At 38.2% G+C, this 25,020-nt stretch overlaps 1 protein-coding gene across 1 annotated transcript in view; it reads right to left on the reverse strand.

Moving 5' to 3' along the window:
- The window catches only part of gigyf2 (GRB10 interacting GYF protein 2), a 68,874-nt gene that overhangs the window by 36,467 nt on the left and 7,387 nt on the right, over positions 1-25,020 (reverse strand). Inside the window, 12 exon segments of the mRNA XM_028472394.1 lie at positions 1,389-1,483; positions 4,850-4,864; positions 4,866-5,017; positions 7,056-7,215; positions 7,280-7,440; positions 9,519-9,701; positions 14,143-14,281; positions 17,796-17,989; positions 19,379-19,480; positions 20,550-20,585; positions 20,681-20,721; positions 24,182-24,287. Coding sequence (XP_028328195.1) covers positions 1,389-1,483; positions 4,850-4,864; positions 4,866-5,017; positions 7,056-7,215; positions 7,280-7,440; positions 9,519-9,701; positions 14,143-14,281; positions 17,796-17,989; positions 19,379-19,480; positions 20,550-20,585; positions 20,681-20,721; positions 24,182-24,287 — 1,384 coding nt within the window.

The following is a 25,020-nucleotide window of genomic DNA, read 5'->3' on the forward strand; positions in this document are numbered from 1 at the left end:
GGTTGTGGTCAATTATAATTGTAATCCCATAATTGATAATTAATTACAATTATGACATAATTAAAAATAAAATTGTACTTGAAAAAAAATGTGTTGCTGTTGTAATTGACTTTGTAAATAAAAACATTATGGCTTAGACATATCAGATAGCACTCACTGCTCTAGACCAGCCTTGTCCCTGTCTACACAATGCATGTGTCACCAACAAGGTCTGTTTAACAAGGAATTTAACACTTAATCAAGCCCCCCTAGGGTCCCCCCAATGTGCTCCCTATGGTCCCCCCAATGGTCCCCCCAATGTGCTCCCTATGGTCCCCCCAATGTGCCCCCTATGGTCCCCCCAATGTGCCCCCTATGGTCCCCCCAATGTGCCCCCTAGGGTCCCCCCAATGGGCCCCCAAATGTGCCCCCTAGGGTCCCCCCAATGTGCTCCCTATGGTCCCCCCTATGTATTCCCTATGGTCCCCCCAATGTGCCCCCTAGGGTCCCCCCAATGTGCTCCCTATGGTCCCCCCAATGTGCCCCCTAGGGTCCCCCCAATGTGCCCCCTAGGGTCCCCCCTATGGTTTCACACATACACACCCTGTTGTTCCACTAGAATCCTCGTGTGCTCTACCTCCTAAAGGTGGGTTAAACCCACGTGTTAATCAGGGTTGGTTGTTACATTCTATAGGTGTAAATTCCTCGGTTGCCATGGTGAATAATACCTTCACACCCACACAGGTAGTAGGTATTAAAGTGCTTAAGCATGAATCATGGTTTGTTGTACCTTGTAAAGGACAGTTTTTTGATCATGGATCAGCTCTTATGAGCCATGTTATGAAGATATTTTTTATTTAAAACAAATAAATAAATCAAGGGGTATAGCCTTGACTGAAGCCTAACAAGATGAGAAACAAATTAGATGACAAATAACTGTAACAGCTGATTTAAGACATTAAGACATGTAGTAATTGAGAACGTAATTGTAATTGACTCTCAAGGGATTTTTTTTTTGTAATTTAATTGTAATAAAAGAATAATGCTGTTCAGCGTAATCATGATTGAATTAAACATGGATTACAATTAAAGACAATTGTAAGTGAAAAATGTAGTTAACCCCCAACCCTGCTCTGAAGTCACACACCAAATATAGTGATCCTGTCTTACACACTTTCTGTCCCTGACAGAGCTCACATGTCAAAATTAAATGATAGATATCTGTGATTACATCTGAATGGAAGTTAATGAGTCATTGTGACTAGTTGTCATGAAGTATCAAATATCTACAATGACAGAATTGTGGCTATGTCAATTTGTAAATGTAATTCTATAACTCTAAGTAGAGCTACTGATTAAATGTTAAAACGACTTACAGACATCAGTACTAGAGAAGATGTAAATCTTACCTCAGGAGGTATTGGAACTGAAGCTGCTGTAACTGATAGAGGTTGAGAGCACTGAGTTCTTGTTGTCTTTTAACTCTTTCCTGACCTCCATCGCCCTGAAACACACAGAGTAAAATCAAACTCAGAAAGAACTGAACTATAGTGTTTTTTTTAACAATCCTAGAATGATCCGTCACGTTTTTGTGTGTAGTTATGATGGAGGTTAAAGGTTCAGCCTTGTGTACAAATATAAGACAATAACTAGAGCTGCTGATTTTCCGTAAAATCAAAACGGAAGGCAAAAACAGAATGACCCGTTTCTGTTTCTCTCTCTTTATGTAACCTCTGAAGACCCAGCCACTTTTCTCCCAAAACCACATACCCATGTCAATCATTGTTAGTCTTATGTTTGACCACTAGGTGAAATAAACATTTTTTTTATTCAGGTTTCTGCTGTGCCATGCGTAATGCTAATTTTGGCTTAACTTTTTGATGCAGTTACACATGCGTCGAGTTCAGCAATGATTTGACCATTCAGAATGATTGACAATGTGCTGTAAAGCTCAGATCCTGTAGAAAATGATGATATCAAACACTATGGGAGTGGCTTTAGCCCTGGCCAATCAGAGCTGGGTAAAGGAGGGGCCGGCCATTTTACATACGAGCGCTTTGCAACTCATTGGACGGATTGTAGCTTCTATAGTTTCTGAGGATTACAGAGAGGTATAGAATGTGTGATTTAATTAATTCTTTACAACATTTAAACCCGTGAGAGACACAGAAGCTGGAGGTGCCCCCGCCGGCGGGTCTGTTGGGGTTGAAGAGGTTAAAATCAGCTCCAACATGACACAGAAATGGCTCACATGCACATTTTGGAACAATATCACACATTTACATGTATTGGACTGAGTAGTGATCATGTTACCCTGTGTGTATTTATTGTGTTGTGATCAACAAGTGGTTCAATCCAACTTGTAGTAGCAGCTACAGAGAGTTGGTTTTATTAGCATTTCACTTTTCATGAGGAGTCACCCTGATGTCCTGAGATCAAATCAATAAATAATTACAATCCTGACTTTTAGTCACCAGAGTGAACCTTTTTTTAGCCATAAAAGACTAATTAAAACTAAATAACAACAATAATAATAATAATAATTGGGATATTTCAAATACACTAAACAGTATTGAAGTTGTAAGTCAAATAATTCAGCAGCTGACTCAATGGAAGATCAATAATGAAAAATCTAATTGATAATAAATAAGAATGGGTTTGTAACTGAATAGAAACTTCAATATGACTATCCAACACTGGGCTAGCCGTGTGGCTAACGGACATGCTAAGCTCTCGCGACATAATCTTGTGTGATTTCAGCGTAAAACATCGTCATCAACATCCCTCACCAAATTGGTTGTCAGAACTCAACCTTTTCCTAAATGTCCTAAATCTAAGAACTTAGATGTATACGTAAGAAAATAATATCACATCAGATTATAAATTTACTAACTATCAAACGGTTTCTGAGAAAAACTGTCCCCTTTAACGTGGACGGACCTATATCCTCCTTCCACTCTGTGGCAAGGGATACTAACAGGAGTCGACTATTTATCCTGTTTGGTAGGATTTCAGGAAGTAAAGTCTTTAAACTGGGAAAGACAAGAAAACACAAACTATCAGGGTTCTCTCTAGTGCAGTTGAGCATACGGTCTCCTAAACTGTGATTTTAATCCTCTACCACGCTGTGACTTTGGTCCACGACGCTGTTTTAACCAATGTAGGTGGGCTTTTTTGTTGTTTTTCCTTTTTTAATCGGTACCATCATAATAATACCAAATTTGTATTAGGTATTATAACAACTTTAGTAAACTTTATCTTTACTTAAATAAAATTTGCCATCAAAATGCAGGAAATGTGATTTTCTGGATTTTTTTTCTCATTTTGTCTCTCATAGTTGAGGTTTACCTATGATGAAAATTACAGGCCTCTGTCATCTTTTTAAGTGGGAGAACTTGCACAATTGGTTTTCTGACTAAATACTGTTTCGCCCCACTGTAACCTGGTGAGAACCCTGAAAGTGATGCAGAAATGAGTAGGAATGTCTCGAAATTTCGTGGCACAAAATTTTGCAAAATAAAAAAAAAAAACGGCAATATACAATTCAAAGGTTCACAAAATCAAATAAAATTTAAAAAAGTATTAAGAAAGCACAGTTGTGTGATGACATTTGACCCTACAGCGTTTACATGATGGCGGACAATGCGGGTGCTCCGTCGACTTGTGTGTAGTGATGAAACACCGTTTGTCCAGTGGAGCAGCCGTATTCAGACACATCTGACACTAAAGCTTGTTCTAAGCAGAGGTTGAGACGGAGCAGGAATCATGTGATCTCTGTTTGTGTTGCGTGGACATGCAGCCCTCTGTGGGGGCTGAGAGAGGAGAGATAACTACAAACTAACAGTTAGATCCAAACCATTGAGACCATGACTGGAAAATGAAAAGCTACTATATTGATTCACACAGAGGATCAAACACTGGTGCGGTACTGAAGGAGGAGCTAATGAATGGGACGTCCAAAGTAGAAAGGCTGTCAGACTAAAGACTTACACACTTTGTTTCACAAACAATAAAAACCATCACTTTTGTTTTTCCATCAACAAACATTTGTTCCTCTAAATTGGGAATTATTTTTAAAATTTTTATATCTTATCCTCAGTTTTTCATATTGTGAAATTAAATGATGGTCATTTTAAAAGGGAAAATGGGAGGCCCTAATTATTGCAGTGTGGCTTGCTGTGGCCGTAGATGTAGGTGTGCACCATTAATGTACCAAGATGCAACTCCTACTTTGTTCCTTACATTCTCAGTCAGCTGTTCTGTGACAGTGTGCGTTTCTAATATTTTCACGTTTCTATGTAAAGTAGGGCTGGGAAATGAATCAATTTTAGAGAAATTTAATTTGAGTTTTATGTTGCAGACGATTTAAAAAATGAAAAATGTGACTTGCTTCTTCTCTTTGCTCCGGTGTGCTTTTTGTCCCCGGGAGCTTCTGTAGCTCCGCCCTCCCTTTTGTTTCTCTCTAATGCACACACAGCAACAACACGGCTAATGAGAGCTAAACAGAGAGAAAGGGAATAGTTCTGTTTGTAGCAACAGACATGCAACAGTTGAGTGCAGCTGTAAGGTTTGATTAAAGGAACAAAAGGCAGCAACACAACCAACTTATTCCAGCATCTAAAACAGAGGCCCCAGCCAAGTGGGAGAAATGCTGCATTAAAAAGACCATGACAACAACAAACCTTCTTTCAAGTAATCACAACAGGATAAATAGACCCCGCCTCCAAAATGCCTTGATGTGATCTTTCACATTTTTGTGTGAACTGAAACTTCACAGTTTGTCTTTATCTGATTGAAATATACATTAAAAGACTCCACTGCCACCTGCAGGACAAAGTCTGTTACTGCTACAGCATTCATATGATCATACCTGTAGAGGAGGGGGGGGCAGGACCAGGGGTAAAGGGGACCCTCCCCCACATCTTCATGATCTCCCCCAGGGGCTGAAAGACTTCATCACAGCCTCGTTTAACCAACAGCGACATGGTGAAGTACCCGGCCTGGAACCACTCCGTCATCTCCTGGTTACTGAACGGCCCTGAGGAGGAGGAGGTACCACAGAAGAAGAAGAAGGTTCACAGTGAGGCCTGAAATTATGTCCCAATATCCTGTATTATGTTCATAACACTGAGACACTATTCACTAAATAAAATAAAACTCAAGTCAAATAGCATTTAAAGTACAACAAAAACGTCTTCCTAAAATATTCAGAGACTATTTATTGAAAAGACTTACAACTTATGAGACTGAATTAACTTTGGGTCACTGCACGCACGGACAACTAAACAATGTTGTGTGTCAGTAAGCAGCACCAGGTTGTGGAAGAGTTTGTGTGGAAATAAGAAATGACTGAATTTAAAACAATTTAAACATAAATAGTGTAATTCTGGAGTCATTTTGTGTGTGTGTGTGTGTGTGTGTGTGTGACTCGCTCCTGGTTGCCGTGTGGGACTCTCTCCATCTCCTCCGTTAGTTTCCGCACACACGCACGTGCATCAGCTGCACGCAAGGTTGTTGAGAGAGAAAAAACGGACTCGGATGTACCTAAAAAAATAAACGTTTTGCAACACCAAATAAGTCGCAACTCTCTCTCTAAACGGCTCTGTGTGAGTTCAGCATGTACATCCAGGCACTCTCTCACATCCACGTGCATCAGGTGTGTGTGTGTGTGTGCGCGTGTGTTTACATTGTAGCTGCTAGCATCTTAACACATAGAATAATAAAAGAAGAAACACTCACCCTTGCACAGAACAAACAATAATCATAGTAGAGCCGTGTTGTGGACCCATCCACTCACAAAAACGTTACATTCCTCTGTCTGAATAACCAGATAGTTTGTGATAAGGTCGGCTAATGACGTCAGCACAGGCACCGCCCACAGTCATGAGACGAAGGAGGAAGTGAAGTCCGTGACCCGAGATTTAAAGGAAGTTTGAGGTCATGGGAATAATTTTAAATAACCATGAAATATTAACTTAAATAACTTTTATCGGTACGTTTTGCAACACCAAATTACTCCAAAATAACAGATACACACACTCGTGGTATTTGGAAGCCATTGACTGAGCTTCAGGTCGAACTCACACCACATCGGGGAGATATTTGCTCCACACACACACAGACACAGACAGACAGACCTTTCTAGCATTATAGATAGACTAGTACAGTGCCCGTCAAAGGTATGCATTCATATAGTGGGAGGAGCTTAAGTAGAGTTGTCAATTATGACCAAATGAGTATATGTTTGAAGGTTGTATGTACATAGAGATGTACATACTCTGTACTCTGTAGTGTTATAAAGGGTTTATTTGTGGGTGTAAAATAAAATAGTGTGTGTGATTTATCTGGTTTAATTCAATGGAACATGAACATGGTAAATTGATAAAGTTTGCACCAATGCTGCAGTTTAGGTAGAACCTGAAAAAAAACATTCATACAAATAAAACTACTTACTTAGCATTAAACATTTCTCAGTGCAGGGGTGATTATGGTCCAAGGTTAGTAATTAATATACAAACAGATGTAACGTAACGAGCAGACTGAGAATAACTTCAGCTATAATTCATGTGTGTGGCTCACATTTCCAGAGGAAATAGTGTGTGTGTGTGTGTGTGAGACTCGCTACTCACACACACGCTTCAGCCGTGCACATGCACGCACTCAGTGATTCACATCAGGTTGAAATGTGTGTCTCACGCCCAATGCATGAGACTTGAGAGCTTTGCTAGTGTATCAGCGTGAGTGCGGCTGCTCAGACTCCCCTCCCCTCCCCCTCTCCGGTCCATACTGATTGATTATGAGGATGCCCACTACCGGAAAATGAATTTTTGCTACTTCCGCTGTCAGTTTTGCAATTTCGGGCGTGCTGAAAACTAGCTACTGCTAAAGCTAGTTAATGCTAATGCTAGCTATTGCTATGCTAATGCTAAGCTAATGCAGTGCCAGCACCTGCATCCTCATTCGTATTTTCTTCAGGCAATGCTAATATTCTAGTCATAATTCTTTTCTCATTGTGGTAAATACACTGCTGTTGTGTTCATGTATGAAATATAAATGAAATCTAAAATCCATCCTACCCTGAATCTCTCCCTGAGGGTCTTTGTAAAACCACTTGAGTGCAGCCTCATGGGTCAGGGGCAGTCCTGCAGCAGGTTTGGGCTTCTCTGGAAGTTTAGCTGTGAGTCTGTCGTCATCAACGCCGCTGTCCTGGAGGTACGCCACCATCTTCTCTGCCTCCTGGGGACCACAGTCGGTTACACACGAGCAGCACATGCTCCATTGGACACAAAGATCAACATGCCTGCTCAAAGTGTTTGAGGCCGTCTTCCTCAGCATCATGCGTCACAGCTGCTGCTGGTCGTCTTATGGCGGCCAATGGGCTGGAGGGGAACGGCCGAGGACTCGTGACGTCCATGGACTTCTGCTGTGGCAGCTGGACCGTGGGCGACGGAGTGGAAACGTCTGCAGTGACAGAGACAAAGGATTCAGCCAGAGTTGACCTCAATCACAATTATGTCTTCAATTATCCATGTTCAATTACAATTATCATTTCCCCCAAAAGTCAATTACAACTACGTTCTCATTTACTAAAGTTCAATTACAGTTAATCACAATTATTGAGCCTTTAATAAATAAGCCCAAAAAAACTTAACCTTTTTCTCGTGTTAGCTTTCTGTTAGCATCACTAATGCTAACGAGTCAGTTTGACCCATGTCTAAAAATCAGCTGTAAAATACACTAATAAATATTATTTATCATCTAATTCAGTGATTCTCAACTTGTGGGTCGTGGACCTGTACTGGGTGTGTCGCGAACAGCTGGTCAAAAATAAATAAATGAAAAAATAAACAAATGCTAAATGTCTCTCATGTTGGAGTTGTCTTATTTTGAAAGAAACTTCTTTTGCCAGGCATGCTGTGAAACGCATGTTGCAGAGGAAAATGATTTAGATTTTTTCTTTAAAAAAGATCATAAACAATAATATATGTGTGTTTTCAACAGCTGTTTTTGAAAAACTAAATTTGGTTGGTTGAATTCTAAAAAAAAGAGGGTCGTGATTTAATAACTGGCAAAATGTGATACCCAGGATGACACCAGTGGGGAACCCTTGGTCTAATTAGCTTTGAACCCTGCTGCTTAAACAATGACGCGGCTAAATTGTGAATTTTCCCTGGTCTTATGAGCGTCAAGCTGCTACAAAATATAGACCAGGAGGAACAATGACAGTGTTTACATTAAATCATTCTTGCTTGCACTGAATCATTCTGATCACTCATTTTGTGATGATGCACACTGCCTCGTCATAGCAACGACACGGAGAAATGTCGTCAGCAGCATGGATACAGTAAAAATCAGCCAGTTTATAATAGAAATATAAACAGAATAAAGTTGTTAAATCACAGCGTTAGGTTTGTTCAGGATTGATCAGTGATCTGGACTCTGAGGCTGATGGAGACGCTTCCATAAGGAGGATGGACAGATGGAGCAGAGAGCAGAACATCCTGGATACAGGCTGTATACAGGATGTTCTGATCTCCGTCTACAGCAAAAGTCAGTTTGTAATAATAACATAACAGCATGAAGTTACCAAATCACCACGATGGACTTGTTCAGAAGCGACCACAACCTTATTCTGACTCAGAGTCCGACTCGCTGTGATCACTTTGACCATCTCAGCCTGTGACTGGCTGATCTGGTTAGATCTGTGAACATAAGCATGTCTGATCCTGGTCAGTAGATGATGGAGACCACTGAGAATTCCAGGGGTCACAGTGGGGAACAGTCACTGCTGTGGTATCTGTCATTGTGTCTTTGGGCAAGGCACTTCACCCACATTGTCTAGTATGAATGTAGTGTGTGAGTGAGTGTTGGTTGTGGGAGGGGCCTATGGTTCACTATGGCAGCCTCGTCAGTCTGCCCCAGGGCAGCCGTGGCTACAATAGTAGCTTACCACCACTAGGTGTGTAATGAAAGAATAATGCCTTAATTCTGTGAAGTGACTTTCAGTGTCTATGAGAAAGCGTGATATAAAATTGATGGATTATTATATTCACGGTAAGAAAAGCAGATGAAGTGTTGTATCAGTCTGGTTCTAGTAAAAATTGACCATAAAAAGCTGTAAATGGACTAATTCGTTTCTCATCTATTGATTACCTTCCTAATCAATAATAATATTGGTATTATTATTTATGATGTGGGTGTCTGAGCCTTTTTTCACTATACACATAGATTTATATATTTTAAATGGTAAAATGTGTGAAAGCTTGAGCTGAAACATATTTTATTATTTATGAACTACACATGTGTAGAAGTTTTGTGTTTAATTACAATTTACTCTTTTTAATAGAATTTATATGTCAATTACAATAAAGTAAATTATCTGAACTCAATTACAATTACAACAACAGTTTTTTCCAATTATGATTACAGTTATAAGTATGTCAAAATTGTAATTAATTCCAATCATGCAATTACAATTATAATTGAGCCCAGCCCTGGATTCAGCGGAGGTCACGGGGTGGGGGTGGGTGGGGTCTCACCTGTGAGCGTGGTGGAGATGTGGGTCCTGGGGAGGGACTCCAGGGTGCTGTTAGAGATGGGGACATGGACATGGTGCAGGGGGACTCTCTCAGACTCCTCTATCCGGTTGCTCTGCTTAGGGGAGGTGGACGTGGTGGGGGCCGGTGGCTCTGGAACAGGTGGAGCAGCAGGCGGAGCCTCCTCTGAAACACACAAACATTATCCCATTAGGATCAATGGTGGTGAATAATTAATGATCATTTCTAAAAAATATGTTGCTGTTGTAAACATAATTGAATAGTAATTGAGTTCAGATAATTGATTTTGTAATTGTTTTTATAGAATTTTCATAACAATTACAACATAATTAAACTCAAACCTGGTGAACCGTTTCACAGCTCTATGTCTGACATATACGTAGTAGTACGTAGATCAACTTTACCCACTACCTGTCACTTTAAGATCATTTAAACATTTAAAAATATATAAATATATGTGTATAATGACAGAAGAAAGGCTCAGACACCCACACCATAAATATTAATATATTCATTGATTAGGTATGGAAGCCCAAAAGAGTCATAATTAAATAAATAAAAACAACATTTTGAAATAAATATCATTTTGATAAATAACAGAAATATGTAATGTAGCCATTAAATTGTTAAATAAGGTAATATTATTATGAAATGGCCTTTTTATTTCATAATATCGTTTTTTAGCAGAATGACTTCGGTCTGTCAATCAAAGCTAGGGGGTTGGACCTTGGCTTGATCCTTTAAGATCGATTAGTTTTCCTGGACATCGGTCATGGCCGTTCTTTGACTGACACAGTGGTAGCAATGGGAGGGAATATAAATAAAAGTATCATTAATAATTAAAAATGAAGCAATAAAAGAGCAGTGAGATGTGTCTAGCTGGAATGGATTCATTTTGAGTGAGGGAGCGGGTGCATGCGCGTGGCCGATGCACGCGTGTGCGCGTGTCAGTGGAGCAGATGTGTGCGTGTGTGTGTCCTGAGTCCAGTCCAACACGGTGACTGTGAAAGGTAGCTAGGTTTATGTTTACAGTACAGGTAGTTAATAAAGTACAGTTCTCCAACACCAACACAGCTGTTGTTTCTGAGCGGTTCCACTTTTATCTGAGGATTTAACACCGGAGGAGGAGGAGCTACATTCAGCTCTGGAGAGTAAGGACCTCCCCTGGGTCCCCCAACCACGGCTAGGAGATGAAAACAGTAAAGGTTTTAACAACAGAATTACAACATTACTCGGTTTTGGCGTCATAGGTTGTCATAGCAACCATGGAAGAATGTACGTTGTAACGAAAAAACTACAGATTGTTTACATAAACCAAATGGATAATATGAAATTAAAGGGAACATTTCTCACTAGAAATGTCATCAAAACATTTCTAAAGCCACAATCTATCTTGAAATAAGACAATATACTATTAAAATATTAGTGTCCGCCATGTTTTTCATTACCTATGGGTGGAACACGGACCCTCGGGGTCTAAAATAAACATCAAAGGGGTACCCCGTGTGTGGAACACTGACGCTAAGGGGTACCCAGTGTGTGGAACACTGACGCTAAGGGGTACCCCGTGTGTGGAACACTGACGCTAAGGGGTACCCCGTGTGTGGAACACTGACGTTAAGGGGTACCCAGTGTGTGGAACACTGACGTTAAGGGGTACCCAGTGTGTGGAACACTGACGTTAAGGGGTGTTACTCTAACGTGTGATGCACTCGTGGTGTTCAGACTTCTCAGCATTAGTGATTAGTCTCCACTAATCAATACTGTAAGTGCTGCTGCTCATGTCTGTGTAAAGGATCAGCCAATCACTTCACTGGCTCCGCCTTATGTTCTTTGATTGACAGACCGAAGTCATTCAGCTGAAAAAGGACATTATGAAATAAAAAGGCCATTGTGGAAATAGATATTTAAGAATAATAAAACATATTTCATAATAATATTACCTTATTTAACAATTTAATGGCTATATTACATATTTGTCTGTTATTTATCAAAATGGTATTTATTTTAAAATGTTTTCATTTATTTAATTATGACTCTTTTGGGCTTCCATAATTAAGAAGCCTAACATGTACAGATGAGAAACTAATTAGATGATAGCATTAGAGATGCTAACAGAAATCTAACAAGAGGAAGGTTGCGTTTAATAATATTATTTATTAAAGGATCAGTAATTGTGATTAATTGCAATTGAACTTTAGTAAATGAAAAAATAGTTGCAAATGACTTTTAGAGGGAAAAATAATCATTTTAACTGTAATTGTTATTGTAAAAAATGCCAGTCCCCGTAATCAACATTGAGTTGTAATTGAACATGGATAACTGAAGACATACTAATTGTAATGGAAAAATGTAATTGAACCCAACCCTGTATTTCACACATTTGTTTGGTCCCACAGAAGATCTAATTTGGACTGTGGTTTAATCCAATTTTAATAAATTATCACATTTGAATAAATTATTGATTTTAATCCAGCAGTAACTGTATTTGTTTATTTATTTATTTATTTATATAAAAACTTTTCTTTCATGCAATTTTAATTTTGCCTAAAATCCTTTCAATTTATTTTGCTTTTTTCACTGAAAATCCGAAATAATTAACTCAAGGGTTCTCAACCTTGGGGTCAGGACCACATTTGGGATCACGGGACACGGAGGGGGTCACTAGATGCCTTTAAGAAACTAAGAATATTTTCTGAACACATTTTTAACCTATTTAAGGTATTTAAGCTCTGAGGAGTGCAGACAGTCCAGACTCCGCTATGCGTGGAGGCTCAAACATACTGTGGCCTGGAAGGGCCCAGCGGTGAAGGCTCCGCCCCGAGCCCAACTCGCTGCTTACCGGGACACGGTTACCTCGCTGAGTCCTCTCCGCTCTGCGGTGGGGACGGACCCCCTGACCCCCACCCTGGACTGTCCTCAGTGCACCCCTTACGGAGATCTGACCACGATAGTTGGCGCAATGGGTCGGTAGCGATGTCGGCCCCCCACCCAACCCGACCCGTCTATAAACACGGAGCGCTGTAACTACACAGCAGAGCACAGTGAATGGAAGCATGTTGATCAGCTGCTTTTCTAACACAATCATTTAAAAGTAAAGACAACGATAATGAGTAGCTGCACATTTGTCTCAGAACTTACAGACCCTAGCATTAATAACTCATTGTGTTCTTTTATCCATCCACATTTTATTCTACAAGTGTTATAAGAGCTGATGATGTAGGTTTAGTGTTTTTAAAGCTGATTTGATTGTTCACAGCAACATGTTTAGTTTCCTATAGGATTTATGCTGCTCATTAACTTTTATTTGGAAGTTTTTATTTATTTTTACTGAATAAGCTTTTGTGTTAAATCAGATTAAATTAGCTGAACAAGTTAATATTTTAGTTATTCTTTATATATATTTCTTTTATAATCTGATTACTGTTGGATTTGGTGATTTGATATGAATAAAGATAATAGTGATACATCTGTTTGGTTACTTTAAAGAATAGATACTGACACATTTACCTTGTTTAAAAGTATGAAAGAGACACAAAGTGAGGAAAAGAACAAAAGATTCATAAAAGATTGTGATAATCGTTAATATTGGAATAATAGTTGATTAATGGAATTGTAGCACCCTGGGTTGAAATCAAATCGTGAGGTCCCTTAGATGACACACCCCTAAAAGTAAGACTGACAAAGTTTAAGAAAACGACTTTAGCTTTATGTCACTCACTTTAACCCTTGAAGAGTTATACATTTCAAAATGTTCCACGCCAGCAGCACTTGCTCGCCACGCCCCCTTTGCTGTGAAATAATTCCCGGTGAGAACCCTGTAACCACATATTTTTCATAAACTGTAATATCATTTAATGATTTTTCAATTAACACCTAATATATCTAAGCCTGTACCTTCAAAATAAAGGGAAAACATGTTTTAGGTGTAATGATCCCCTACCAACCAGAGACCATTCATTAAGTTTTAGGGAAATTTCAGTGAATCTTATCTTGAAAAATATACAAGGGGCACAAGTGTCATTTTTTCTTTAAAACTGTACTTGTGCCAAAACATGAATGCATTAAATTCAATTCTATCAATTCATGACACGGTCAAGGCTGTAATGTTTTTTATCAAAAATGATTTCAGTTTGGCCCTAATTTTTGTAAATGCTGCATATTTAGTGTTTTTCCTGCTGGAAAAAATGAGGTATTCATGCTTTAAAAAAGTCCATACAAACATAAAAAGGGTTATAAAATTATAATGGATTTTATATCTATGGATAGGTCTGAAGTTGTTGAAATGATCTGATGCGATGGAAGTACATTTTTATAGCACTTTTATGAGACGTACTGTTTGAAATGTGATGCAAATGATCCATATCTTGTTCAATTGTTGTGAATCTTTGGCCTTTTCTGTATTATAACTTTTGCCGCAATATTTTCAAAAAAGCTGCAGCATAATGAGTCGTTTTCAGCCGCAACAATCGAATCAACAAATTGGCGGTGAGATCCTGGAGGGCATGGCTAGTGCAGGATCAGGAGTCATTGGTGAAAAACTATGAGTAATAATTCTGAACAGCACAGTTTTAAAAGCAACACTGCATGAAGGCATCGCACAGACCTTTGTGTTCAGCTTGTCTTTTGAGCTGAGCTTCTGTCTCTTTGGTCGGCGTTTCCTCCTCCTCCAGGCTCTCCTCGCACTCCTCCAAAGGTTTGAAGTCCAGTTCCACCTCTTCAAAGATCGGCTCTTTAGACGTCTTCTAAAAAGACCAAACAAAGACGAATACGGTTTGCTAACAGTGTTACAAACTAAACATAAACCTTTAGTTTCAAGGAAAGAACTGCATCTTTCAAAGCCTCTAATCTGCTTGGGCTCTAATCAGGGCCCAAGCACAACAGTGCATAGGACCCTATTGTAATGCATCTCTTTTTTATTAGTGTTATTATTTTATTTACGGCCAAATGATCACATTTTTGAGGGCTTAAACGCGTTCAAAAACTCATGAAAATTAGGAATGGTGAAATATTGTATATTTTGGGGGAAATTGGACATCTGAATGTCAAGTATTTCCCTCTGCTGGCTCCTGATTGGCTGGTGACAAATATCAAAGGACTGTGTGATGGAAAATGATTTAAAAATGAGTAAGTGGAACAACTCAAAAAGTTAAAGAGTTAATAGTTATGTTATGTTATGTTAATACAAATAAAACCTAATCTACATAAACACATTTCCATGACAATGGATTAGAAATGCTAACAGGTCCTAAATCAGCTGTAAAATACACTAAAAACTAATATCTATCATCTAATTTATTTCCCATCTATTGATTACCTCGTTAGGCTTCCTAATCAATGAAAATATAGGTTTTAATATTTATGGTGTGGGTGTCTGAGCCTTTTTTGTGTCACTATACCTCTAGATTAATACATTTTTTTAAATGGTAAAATGTGATGAAGCTTGATATGAAACATATTTTAATAATTATAAACTACTTATGTGTAGAACTGTACATATAGAACTGTAACGGTTCAACAGTTGTGTTAAATTATAATTTACAATTTTTATAAAATTTCCCTGTCCGACCTCTGAGAACCATAATTACGTTTAGATGTCGTCCCTGAAGCGCACACAGCAGCGACGCTATAGATTAAAGCTCCTCCCACAGGAGACACTGCAACCAGGGCTGAAGTCTCCATCAACGGAGCGCTCACACAATCCATGTTCACACTCACACGTGCCAAACTTTGAGCCGACACGGCCTGAACCCTTCAATCAATGATCCATTCTGAGGAAAACAATGAATGCAAATAAAAAGCTTTGGTTCAATGTTGAATCTTTCTATTACAGGACCATTAAAAAAAACACTTTATAATGGTTTAGCTACAGTGATATATAATCCTATAGCCTCATTCAGAGGGACAATTTGTAAAAAGTCAGCTCCAAATAGGACAGTTGGATTTTTGACCACTTATGAGTCATAACTAGGGATGTAACGATTCACTCAACTCCCGATACGATTCGATTCACAATACTGGGTTCACTATACGATTCTCTCACGATTTATTTTGCAAAATACAAAAAGAAAATACTGTTCTATTTTCCTTTTATTTTTCATTATCAAAAGAATCCCTTGATAAACTATTCAGAACAATGCAATTTAACTAAAAATAAATCTTGAATGAAATAAATAAAGCAATAATACAAATGAAGAAGAAGCCTATTAATTTAAATTCTGGTTCTATAGTAAACAATGCAAAACTGCATAATAGTTCTTTTTCTTTTTAAAAGTGCAACCGAAAATGTATTTTGTGCGTTAACAATTGGACTTAAAATAATAAAATAAAAAAAAAACAGTCATTGCACTATATTTACGTCAGATATTTGTTTGGACCAGCAGAGGGCGCTGGTAACCCAGTGGTCGGTTGGCATGCAGCTAATCTAGCAGTGAAGAAGAGATGCTATGCTAGCAGAAAGCGCTAATAGAAAAACGTGACTTTTACATATATTCACGTAATATTACAGATATTCTTTCGGTGCTAAAGAAGTAAGGAATCATTTCTGAACATGTTTAAGAGTAGAAGGTGGTCAGAAAGAAAGTAGTAGCAGATTCAGCCCGCCGCCTCAGCATTTGGACAAGAGAAGGATAAATATATATATGCTGTTTAAAAAAAAAAACTGCGATTCAATTTTCAAAGTATCAATGTGAACCGTGATACCTATGAATCGATTTTTAACTGCGTTACGATTAATCGTTACATCCCTAGTAATAACCAAAGACTCCTCCTCCTGATAATCCTGGCTCCTCCTACCCTACATAAGAACGCGAGCTTCTCCCTCTTAAACTACCTCACAGGTAAAACAAACATAGCAAAGGCAGGTTGATATTACGGTTCATATTTTTACATTCAGTATATAATCCAGTATATAGATCTGAAACGTAGCTGAAGCACTGTGTGTTTACACTAGGCTTGGGCGGTAATACGATAATACCTTATACCACGGGATCATAAAAATAGCAATGGTATCAGTTTCAATACTGTTTAAAACAAATGCAATGCACTTATATAGGAGATAAGGATTAAATATTAAATATTATTTATTTAATGCCTAAACATGATTCTATGTCCAGCAACAGCTGAGTGAGTGAATGCTGGCTGCAAAAAAAAAGTGTTGCGCGTCAGCTGTCAGTGCCAGCTCTGATTGGAGCTGAGAGGGAACACATGAAGACAGGCTTGAAGCACAAGCATCCACTATTACATCACTCCTTTTTCTGCACAAGAACATGGATTATCCTTTTATTTGATACGTGGATTATGTAAATAGATCTACTGTCTCATGCACACACTGCACACCTGTGTTTGACGTGCACTCATTTCCCCATGCACTGATTTGATGTTGTCATTAACAGTTTATTAATAAAAAAAGGTTTACCACTAAAACAAACGTAAATATGTCATTTGTATGAGAAACAATAGGTTTTAATTGATGGTTTCAGGTCAGGCTCTGATATAAATATATAATGTATGTGAGACCTGTAGGTTTCATTTTTGCTTTGTCAGGTTCTGGTCAAAGATTAAATAAGGTTCATATCATAAATAATCTGTGTTTAAAAACAAATCTGCACCACAAAAAACCAAAACTAAATATTTGTCTCTTTTTCTCCTCTGCACCTGATCATTCATTCTACGGCTTCACTGCACAAAAACTTTGAAACAAACGCAACTCTACGCATGCGGATCACATTAGAGTTACAAACCGTTCACACTGGAGTCTGATAGGGTCACATTTTAAACAGTAATGTGAACAGATGAACAAAATAATGGATCTGAGCAAAAAATCTGAATTGAGCCTTAAGGCAAGCAGTGTGGACATAGCTTTAAGTGTTTGGTGAAGGCACAAGTCAACAGTTTGGTGACGCTGTCTGAGCCTTACGTTATCATTTGTATTAGTCACGGTAATACCGTATACCGTGGTAAAATAGGGAGGAGGTTTGACGGTATCAAAATTTGGATACTGCCAAGCTTAGTATACGCCCCCTCATTCATATGGACGGAGGCCCAAAAACAGCCTGCTTTTAGGAATGACCTGAAAGTGACTTTACAGAGGCTAAAACTCCGGAGTCTGTGAAAATAATCCTCAAATACTATGTTGTTGGGGTTCTTAGAACAAATGGAGATGAGTGAAAAATAGCATGTGACTGGACCTTTAAAGGTGAAAGTAACATGTCTGAAACAAGCGTGTGAGCGTTGGCGCCGTGCTGAACTCTAACCAACCTTGAGTGAAAGAAAAGCTCCCGATGAGTCAAAGGTTCCGGCCTCCTCGTCTGCGTCCTCCAGGCACCACTCAGGCAGGCTGTCCCTCTCATCCTCCAGGCTGCCGCTGCCTGAACGCGGCCTCCTGTAGCCGCGCTCATCTTCCCGTATGTCAAATGGAAAGCGGCGACGTTGGTCAGGGTGTTCCCGCCACCCTGCAGACCGAGGAGCATCTGCATGGTTAAACATCACCAGGATTATATGGAATATTTAACTGGTCTCCAGGTTATCAAAAAGAAGCATTTCTCATTTTATATGACTAGTACAGTATGTATTCATAAAGTGGGAGGAGCTTAAGTAGAGTTGCAAATTATGTCCAAATGAGTATGTGTTATAAGGTTGGATGTACATAGAGGTGTACATACTGTACTCTGTAGTGTTCTAAAGGGTTTATGTGTGGGTGTAAAATAAAATAGTGGGTGTGATTTATCTGGTTTAATTCTATAAATGTGTTTGTTTTTTACTCATTTTTATATTTTTTTGTTTAGTGTATTTTTCTGTAATGTATGTTTTTTGGAGTCATTATGTGTATTTGTGTATCTTTTTGTTGTGTTTTTGTGTATTTTTTGTACAATTATTGTTTTGTTTTTTACCATTGTAGTGATTCTGGAGTCATTTTGTGTATTTTTGTATCTTTTTTAGTGTAGTTTTGTGCATTTCTGTTGTCATTTTAGTGTAAATATTTAGTTTATTTTGTCTTTTCAATATTTTTTTGTTACTCTGTGGCTCACACACACGCACACGCACACACACACACACACACACACACACACACACACACACAAGTGACTAACATCAGACCCAATCAGTGAGACTTGAGAGCTTTACTAGTTTATCAGTGTGAGCGCAGCTGCTCAGATGCCCCTCCCCCCTCTCCGGTCTAAACTATCTTCCTCTCTCTCACTCGTGTGTTTACAGTCCGTGTCTGCTTGGCTGTGTGCGCAGTGATTGGCTCTGGCTGCACACGTAACTCTAGCTCAGGAGAGGCGCTGTGTAGTGAAATAGATATAAATGATGCGCTAGCGCCCCCTTACACTCTGAGGGGGCACTAGCGCCAGCCGAAATAAAATTAAAATAAACATTTAGAAATGCCCAAATTACTCCGAAATAACAGATGCACACACTTGTGATATTTGGAAACTGTTGAGTAAGTTTCAGGTCGAATAGGCACGGGGAGATATTCGCTCTACACACAACACACACAACACAACATACAACACACACACACATTAAACTAACATTAAACATTAAACTAACAATAGCTGAACATTAGCAATGAGGTTGAAATGGTTGAAAAAGATGAATAAAAATGAAATGGGTTGAAGGCAGTGGCTGAACATGTTAAAGGTTGAATTAGTTAGTTATTAAATAATATTTGTAAACCTTTGTATTAACTCAAAATGGTCAAAAAGAAAGGAAGACGTTGTGAAAAGATATGGTTGAGGGTTGAAAACAGTGTTCAATCCTTGAACTGTAATATGTAGCATATTAGAAGGTCACCAGTGTTCACCTTCATAAGGAGAACCTGCAAACCAACACCTCACCGTTCTGTTCGTCTCGAGAGGTTCTCCAGTTCTCACTCTCTGAGCGTGTGAAGTCGTGCTTCCTTGGCAGGCCTGGAACTACGTCCTCGTAGTTACCCCGAACTACACACACACACACACACAACACGCACACACAGCAATATTAACAAAATCCATTTTTAATGACCAGCTAGTCGGGCTGTGACAATATATAAAGTTGAATATTAAAAAAAGTAAGAATAACAAGACTATGACTAAATGCAAGTGAATAAAAAATATCAAGATATATTAATAGTTATGTTAACTAATAAAAACTAAACTCTGATTTTGTCACATGGGACAAAAACCCAATCAGAGCTCATGTGATCATATTGATCACATTGGATCTGTTTGCATGTGTTTACAAACATTAAAATCATCACATATCAGGTTAATCAATGGGAATTAAGACTTTTTAAAAATACATAAACTCTTATGATTTATATTTTCGTCGACTACATGTGTAACAGATTTAGTTGACTAAAATATTAAATGGATCCTCCACTGTTCTTACAAATGTGTCCTAAAATCTTCTAAATGTACTTATTAGTAGATCTATGTCCAATAAAACACATCATTATGCACTATATTCATTTAATTACATTTTATAAATAGGACTAATTTACAGTTTTAGAGCCTGTGTTCCTCCATCTTGAAATCATGTGATTGATGATGTCACACGGCCCCACTGCCTGTAAACATCCATTGTTTTCTATTGGAGTGAAACATTCAGCCTGATTTTTACATCATTTAATAGATTTTTTGATCCTTTAGCAGCTTTTTAGATCATTTATAAAAACAGTGGAGGATATTTTAAAGTCACTTAGTTGACTAAAACTAGACTATCACTGAAATAGTCCTCAAGACTAATTTGTGACTAAAACTAAGGTGCATTTTAGCCAAAAGTCTATGACTAAATCTAAATAAAAATATGTTGTCAACACTAACACAGACTGTGGGTTTGACCTTTTCAACTCAAGTCAATATCAAATAAACATAATAAAATCAGAACTATTTTTCCTCTTTAAAACACAAAAAACACCTGGTCCCACCCTATCTAGCTTGTTTTCTCCTCATGGTCCTTGTTTGTTTCACATCAGTATTTGGATCAGAAACGTGAGTTACCATGTTAATGTGTGCAGTGCGTACTTACTGTGATTGATTTGAAAATGTCCTGGAGCTGCATCTGCTACATTTACACACAGACACAGCAAAGCAATAATTAAACCAAAAATAACTAAAAGTCATTGTTCCAGTGTTTATGCTGCTGATATTTAAGCTCACCTGGATCTTTTCTTCCTGGCTTTTCAAAACGTCGATCACCTCTGTTGGAAAACACGTGATAGTTTGATGGCTGAAACGATTCCTTGAATAACTCAAATAATTCCATTACAAAAAAGCTTTGAGGCAAATTCTCTGCCTCGAGGCTTCGTTTAATTCATGTTAACAAAGTCCGTATCACGGCCGCTTTGTACGCGCTCTCTGGAGGTGTCATGTTTCACCTGGACTGGGTTAAATGACACGCATCATCTGCTCTCTGGTAATGGTGGACGACGGAGACACCGGTGGAGTGCCAAAAAAACAGAAAATGTCTAAATGTGGGACCATTTTATGCTTCGCAAGGTGCACAATGTAGTCCAGTGTAGAGACTGTAAGATGGATCTAACCTTCCATAACAGGACTTCCACAATGCTGCAACATCCTCACATGAACTCCACTTCTGCAATGGGACTTAGAGCCTCCACAAAGGAACGCATTGTATCCATTATTATGAGTTAATAGTGATGAGTCATAAATAACAAGAAAACAAATTAACTCAAATCTGACTCACATAAATTAACTCTTCACCTCTCACGACACACGCACACAAACATGCACACACACCTCAAAACACGTTCTCATCACACAAGGTATTTATAACAAAAATATATTAAATAAGTAAAATAAAACTAAAAACTAAACATTTATACAAAAAGTACACAAAATGACAAGAGAACTGCACAAAAACACAAAAAATGACTCCAAAATCATACATTACAGAAAAACACATCAAACAACAAAAATATGAAAATGAATTAAAAAAAACCCCCAAAACTAAATATTTATACAAAAAAATATACTAAAATGACATACACAAAATACACATGACACCAAAAAAAATACACTACAGAAAAATACACCAAACTAAAAAAATGTAAAAAAAAAACCAACAAACTAAACAAAATGTATCAAATGCTAAACAATTGCTAAATATGGGCAAAGCTGCATTCATTAGCATATAGATGTACTTATGAGTGAGTTAATTGAATTTGTTGTATAAATCAATGTCCCCCACAGTACATCACAGCGGTGCATGAACAGCTTCATCAGACACGTCCATCATGCACCGTGGAGGACGCTACACGTCTGACCACATGGTTATAGCAGTAGCTACACCTCCATTATTATGATAAACATAAGGAAATAGGTTGCATATTTATTTTTAGCCCTGACATTTGTTTACTGTTAAGTTCTGAAAAACCATTTTGAATAAAATTTTGAGGAATAACTGACAACTGTTTGCTGATTGTAGGAGGTCTTTCATATTTCACAACACTATTGATAGAGTTGTTTACAAACACAACAGTGTAATTTATCTGATTAATTGATTAATCCATCATTACCGTCACCAGACCAATATTACTTTTAGAGTCCTCCCTGGTGTCCCATCAGCCCTGATATATTAGGACCACATCTCACCTCTGAAGGTGTGCTGTGGTGTCTGCTGAAAGTCGTGAGGTGGGGGAACCTGTGGGCAGGGCGGTAGCGCCACATTTATGGCCCTGGGTACAGACCACCTTGTTGGGCCCCTACTGTAAATTATGTAATTATTTTTCCTCGTCCATAAACTATACTAGTATTCTTACATTTTTATATACAAGCTTTCTTTTTTCTTCACATTAACCCAGAGGTTTCCAACCTTTGGAGGTCATGACCCCATTTTAATATCACAAATATCCGGCGACCCCAGAGACATTTTTAGGCCGGGCTACAGGACTCAAAACGCCCTGACTTTGTTCTTCTTCTTCTTGTGTACACGAGTTAAAATCACTACTCTTATTGGTGAACGGATCAGGCTGATGGTAGCTATAATCTATGGATGTGTACACATCAACAAGTTAGTTCTTGTTAGATCAGAATGCAGTTTGGTGACTTGCAGCGTGGGGGGCTCTCTGGGCCCTACCCTCGGGGGTTGGGTGTGGGGGTGTGGGTGGCAGGATGTTGGCAGGGGGCCTTGGGGGTTGGGGTCAGTGTCGGGATGCGCTGGGTGCTCGGTTCCTTGGGGCTTTCTCGGATGTGTATGTGAAGGGCGGTGGCTGCTTCTCGGCCTGGGATCTTGGGGCATTTGGGGGGCTGCTCGGGGCCTGGGGCTCCCTGGCCCCCGCTCTTTCTGCTGGTCTGGCTGCATCTTCGGGCCAAGGCAGTGCTTGGGTTTACAAAAGCAGTTCTTACACATACATTAGTCTATGATGCACTGACATGTCTTAGACTGTGAATAAAACTGGTACTGGGCTTAACTTTAGACCTGTTCTAGGTTTTACCACTCACTCCTTCCCTCTGTCCACAGACACCACCATTATACCTAAGCTTCACACTGGTCACCAGACTGGTTTGATTACACAACATAATAAACACAATATGTTCAACTACAACTTCACATCTCACTCTCATTTTAAAGTAATCAACTCTTCCCACCCTTTACATTTCCTACCTTGAGTCTCTTTTAAATTTAGTCTTCAAATGTTTTATTTATTTATTTTTTATAATTTTGTTTCCAAATAAGATTTGGCGTGCAAAAGGAATGTTCCAGCATTTAAATGTGCAAGAGTGCATGTAGTTTATTTCAAATGAAATAATAAATTGCCTAAAAAAAGTGTTTTAAAGTTCACCTCTGAAGAATTTAGTAAACAGTTGCTTTCTCTCATTTCACCTTCTCTCTGTCCTTTCTTTACTGGTTTTCCTTTCTGGAGGAAAGACATGGTTTCCTGCTGCTGTTCATTTATTTTTATTTAGCTACTGCCTTTTTTAATTATTATTATTTTTATTAACTGCAATGTATTTGTAGAAGTTAGAAATACTTAATTACTTATAGTGTTGTTTGGTGCTTGATAAGAGTACATGAACAAAAGCATATAAGCAATAAAAAACTAATAAATGAATTTACGTACATATACATTAAGCAGACTTGTTTTCACTTTTTTGTTGTGGTTTTGTATATTTTTGTCATCTTGTGTCTTTGAATTTATTTTGTGTATTTTGGTGTTCTGTTGAGATATTTTTATTGATGTTTTGTGTATTTTTGTATATTTTTCTCTCATTTTGAGAGTTTTTACTGAGGATTTCTTTATTTTGAGTCATTGCAATTTTGCCATTTTGTAGTAATTTTTTGTATTTTTGTTGCTGTTTTGTACAATTTATTTCATTTTGATGCCATCTCATTTGTTTCACGAGTAGTTTTGAGGTATTTTTGTTTTTTTTTTCGAGTAATTTTTTCCATTTAACTTGGGGGGCCACATGTCAGTTTCCCATGTCTGCTGTAATTTATCTATGCTGAAGTATTTTTATATTTATATTTCAGATAACTACGTCATGTGCAGTTCAAACAAGTTTGTATTATTTCACGGGTATGGTTTTAAAATAAAATAATGTTCGAACATTAAAATTGCTTAATGTCATTTAGAGAAAAATAAATTGAGATGAGCAGGTGAGGCTTTTTAAAGATGGTGCAGCTCTACTTTTTAATACCTTTCTTCCCAGCTTTGGGAACGATGCATCTCCCGTCCTCCACGACCAAATCCTTCTACATCATCCAAACTTCTTTGGTAAAACCCTGCGTCTCCTCGTCCACGTCCTGAAAACAACCACATGTTAATGTGTGTCCACTGAATATATTAGGTTTCCAGTTTAAATGTATGTTGGTACAGTATATGACTGAATCAATGAAAACAATAAATGATCATAAACAACTACATAGTGTTTATTATTTCATCACTAAGTGCAAACATAATGTGTAACATGAATAAATAATATATTATTCACAAAACACTAACTTATAATTAACTAAGATATATTCATGCTTTTATGGATGTTTAGTAAACTTTCTAAAACAAATGTGTTTTTGTATTGAAATAAAAACGTCCAGAACATTCCAGAGAAATATAAACTGAACAGTGTAAAATATTTATAATACCTGTAAATATCATGAAATAAACAGAACAACTGATGAATTTAGTCTGAAATAGTTTTTCTACATAACAGTTGATAAGTTGGGTCAGACGATGCTATCTGTAGCAGTGCTTCTAGCCCCGCCCACATCCTCTACCACAGAGTGGTCGACTGTCACTACAATCATTTATCACTGACTTTGTTCATTTGTCACTCATGGATTTATTATTGGTTCTGAACCCTGTCTGAGTGTCAGTGTGGATTGGAGACACTGTCTGCTCCACTAGGACCATTGTCCCTGCTAGCTGCTACATGTTAGCATTGAGGTGTTAGCTGCTACATGTTAGCATTGAGGTGCTAGCTGCTACATGTTAGCACTGAGGTGCTAGCTGCTACATGTTAGCACTGAGGTGTTAGCT

The sequence above is a fragment of the Gouania willdenowi genome, chromosome 17, assembly GCF_900634775.1.
Source record: "Gouania willdenowi chromosome 17, fGouWil2.1, whole genome shotgun sequence".
Lineage (NCBI taxonomy): Eukaryota > Metazoa > Chordata > Actinopteri > Blenniiformes > Gobiesocidae > Gouania > Gouania willdenowi.